Source organism: Eurypyga helias, unplaced genomic scaffold, assembly GCF_000690775.1.
Source record: "Eurypyga helias isolate BGI_N326 unplaced genomic scaffold, ASM69077v1 scaffold38994, whole genome shotgun sequence".
In the NCBI taxonomy this organism is placed as follows: Eukaryota; Metazoa; Chordata; class Aves; order Eurypygiformes; family Eurypygidae; genus Eurypyga; species Eurypyga helias.
The window spans coordinates 1-2,675 of NW_010245047.1; the positions used below are offsets into that span (position 1 = coordinate 1).

Genomic DNA, 2,675 nt, shown 5'->3' on the forward strand with positions numbered 1-2,675 from the left:
CGGGGAGCGTGGGGGGGCGCCGGGACGCGAGCGGGATCCGCCTTGCGCTTCCAGCCCTTAGGCTGTTACTTGAAGGATGCACGACCCTCTGCTCTTCCCTTCTTCCTGCGCGCTTGGCACGCCAGCTGTGGACAGATGTGCCGTGCCGAGTGTTGTTGCTGTGGCAGGGGGACAAGGAAGCGAAAGGCGCTTTGTGCTCTCTCTACAGGAAAACTCGACGTTGGCGTGGACGCCGTCCAGCACGCGGTAGAAGGACTGACCTATCTTCTTACCGAAAGCTCCAAGCTCATGGTGAGGGTGCCTGCGTGTGACGAATTCGGGGATGCGCTCGAGCCGTCTTCTCCGCACTTAGAGCTCTGTGTGTACTGATGAATGGGGAAAGCCTGGTTCTGATGACCTTTCTTTTAATTAAAAAAGCAGGTGTCTAATGCTGTTCTCATTGAAACAGCACCTGCGTGGGCGACTGAATTTGGGTTCAGTGTCTGAAGCCAAAACTGGGCAACATTTTACTAGCGTACAGCAAGGAAACACAGCGATTTGGGGGCGTAGAGGCATGCTGCAGGACGGTGCTGTCTGAATAGCAAACCCTGAGCGAAGGTGGTGTCAGTGCAGGACGTGTGCCGTGCTAACCCCCGTGAGGTGCCCTTACGCTTGTCTGATGTGGTAGGTTTGAGGGTGTTTTCAGCTCCTGACATCGGCAGTTTGGGTGGGTGCAAGCAGTTACTAAAAGCACAATAGCTGGGTAATTACTGTTTCCATTGGAAAGGCCTTTTACTGTTGACACAGTGAATATTTGAACGACAGACATGGAGAAGGGGGACAGAGACAAGTAACTGCCAATTAAACTCAAGCAGGCATTGCTCTGAAGAGCAGGTGGGGAAGGGACTGACCTACTGCAGAACCTTCCCTCGAAACACGGCGATCTGGGTGACAGATCCGCCGCCGCGTGTTACCGCCGAGTATCACAGTGTGTTTACAGCACAGATGCATCGTAAAGGTGTGACGTTTTCCGTTCAGGAAGGAACGGCTTCCACGAGGAACCAGCTCCGCCAGTTCAGCCCAAAAGCTTCACCAGGGGGAATTGGCGTCTTGGGGCCGCTGCGCGTTAGTGATGTGAGCCTTGGAGCTGCACCCAGGGCTCACGACACGTGCCAACGTTTAGATCATCCCAGAGCATTTGTCGTTCCGCAGGGATGTTACGTTAACGTGCTGGTGATAGGGTGATGATGGAAGTACTACTCCATTGCGGCAAAGCTCAGGTGCCGTTGCGTTTTGTTCCCCAATAGGAAGGCTTAAACACAAGGATGTGGAGTGGCTTTCTTTGGGTGATGAGGGAAGTACTACTCCATCTCAGCAAAGCTCGGGTGCCGTTGCGTGTTGCGTTTTGTTCCCCAATAGGAAGGCTTAAACACAAGGATGTGGAGTGGCTTTCTTTAAAGCCTCACCCTGATGTAAAGTGGTTCGGGAGGTCGTGCACATCAGCACACGTAAAGTGCTTACAAGCTGGGCGATGTGGTTTGTCCTGCCGTAGAACCGGCCCCGCGCGTTCCCGCAGGAAAAGAGCCGCCCCATACCACCTGTAACGTTCCCTACAGTTTGTTTCTCAGCAAACAAGGATTACAACACAGTTCCGGATTAAGGCCTTAACTGATGTTCCTAGATTTCTGAGACAGACTTCCAAGATTCCATTCATGTTCTGGGATTCCCGGATGAACTGAACAGACTATTGCTCCAGCTGTACCTTGAGAACCGGAAGGAGATCAGAAGCATTCTCAGCGAGCTGGCCCCAAAGCTTCCCAGCTACCACAATCTCGAGTGGAGGCTGGATGTGCAGGTACCTCCATCGTGGTTTCAGTGCTCTCTGTGTTACTGTACAGTTTTTAACATCATAAACAATGAATTTATGTCATTTCAAAGTAATTGAGGCTGCGGCTTCGCGTGTATTTAAAACTGCCGTGATTTGGTTACTGCACCGAAGGTAGCGACGGGGTGTGGGGTGACGCAAAGCATTTGTTGCTTTGTGGAAACTGAGGTCAGGGCTCCGTTGGTGGTGTAACAACGTGCGCATACACCGAACATACTCAGTCTTAATTACTGCCTAATTTTCAGAAATACTGCGAAAGCTTTGATTAAAGTGGCTTAGTGCTCCTCCTGATAAAACCAACTAAGAGACACGTGGTCAGTCCTGGCAGGCCCTGCCCGGCTGCTGCGGGGTGTGAAGGTCAGCCGTGATAACCCTCCTCTCTCTTCCCCCTTCCTGTTTCATCCGCTCCTGCAGCTTGCCAGCAGGAGTCTGAGACAGCAGATTAAGCCTGTGGTGACACTGAAGCTGCACCTTAATCACAGCGAAGATCGCACCGCCCGGGTGTTGCAAACCGACCCTTCTACCCTCCTCCACCTCATCCAGCAGCTGGAACAGGCGCTGGGGGAGATGAAGACAAATCACTGCAGGAGGATCGTGCGCAACATGAAGTAGCGTGGGCCGGCGGCTGCCGGCTTAGTGCGCGGCTCGGACACGGCTGCAGGCGGTGCCCGCAGGTGCTCGCCGAGGAAGAATAAACGTCTGGATCAGATGAGATGCTCTCCTGCGCCGGGACCTTGGGCCCGTATTACCGGCTGCGTCTGCCGCGCTGGCTCGGCACCTGCTCGACGGGAGATGGGTAACTGCGGACGCT

At 53.8% G+C, this 2,675-nt stretch overlaps 1 protein-coding gene across 1 annotated transcript; it reads left to right on the forward strand.

Annotated features, from left to right (window-relative positions):
- Window positions 1–208: 208 nt before the first annotated feature.
- Window positions 209–2,476, forward strand: COMMD2 (COMM domain containing 2; the record flags this gene model as incomplete). The annotated part of the gene is made up of 3 exons (XM_010149950.1): window positions 209–291; window positions 1,661–1,834; window positions 2,279–2,476. Coding segments are annotated over 3 exons (455 nt in total), but the record flags the coding sequence as incomplete, so codon positions are not given.
- Window positions 2,477–2,675: the final 199 nt, after the last annotated feature.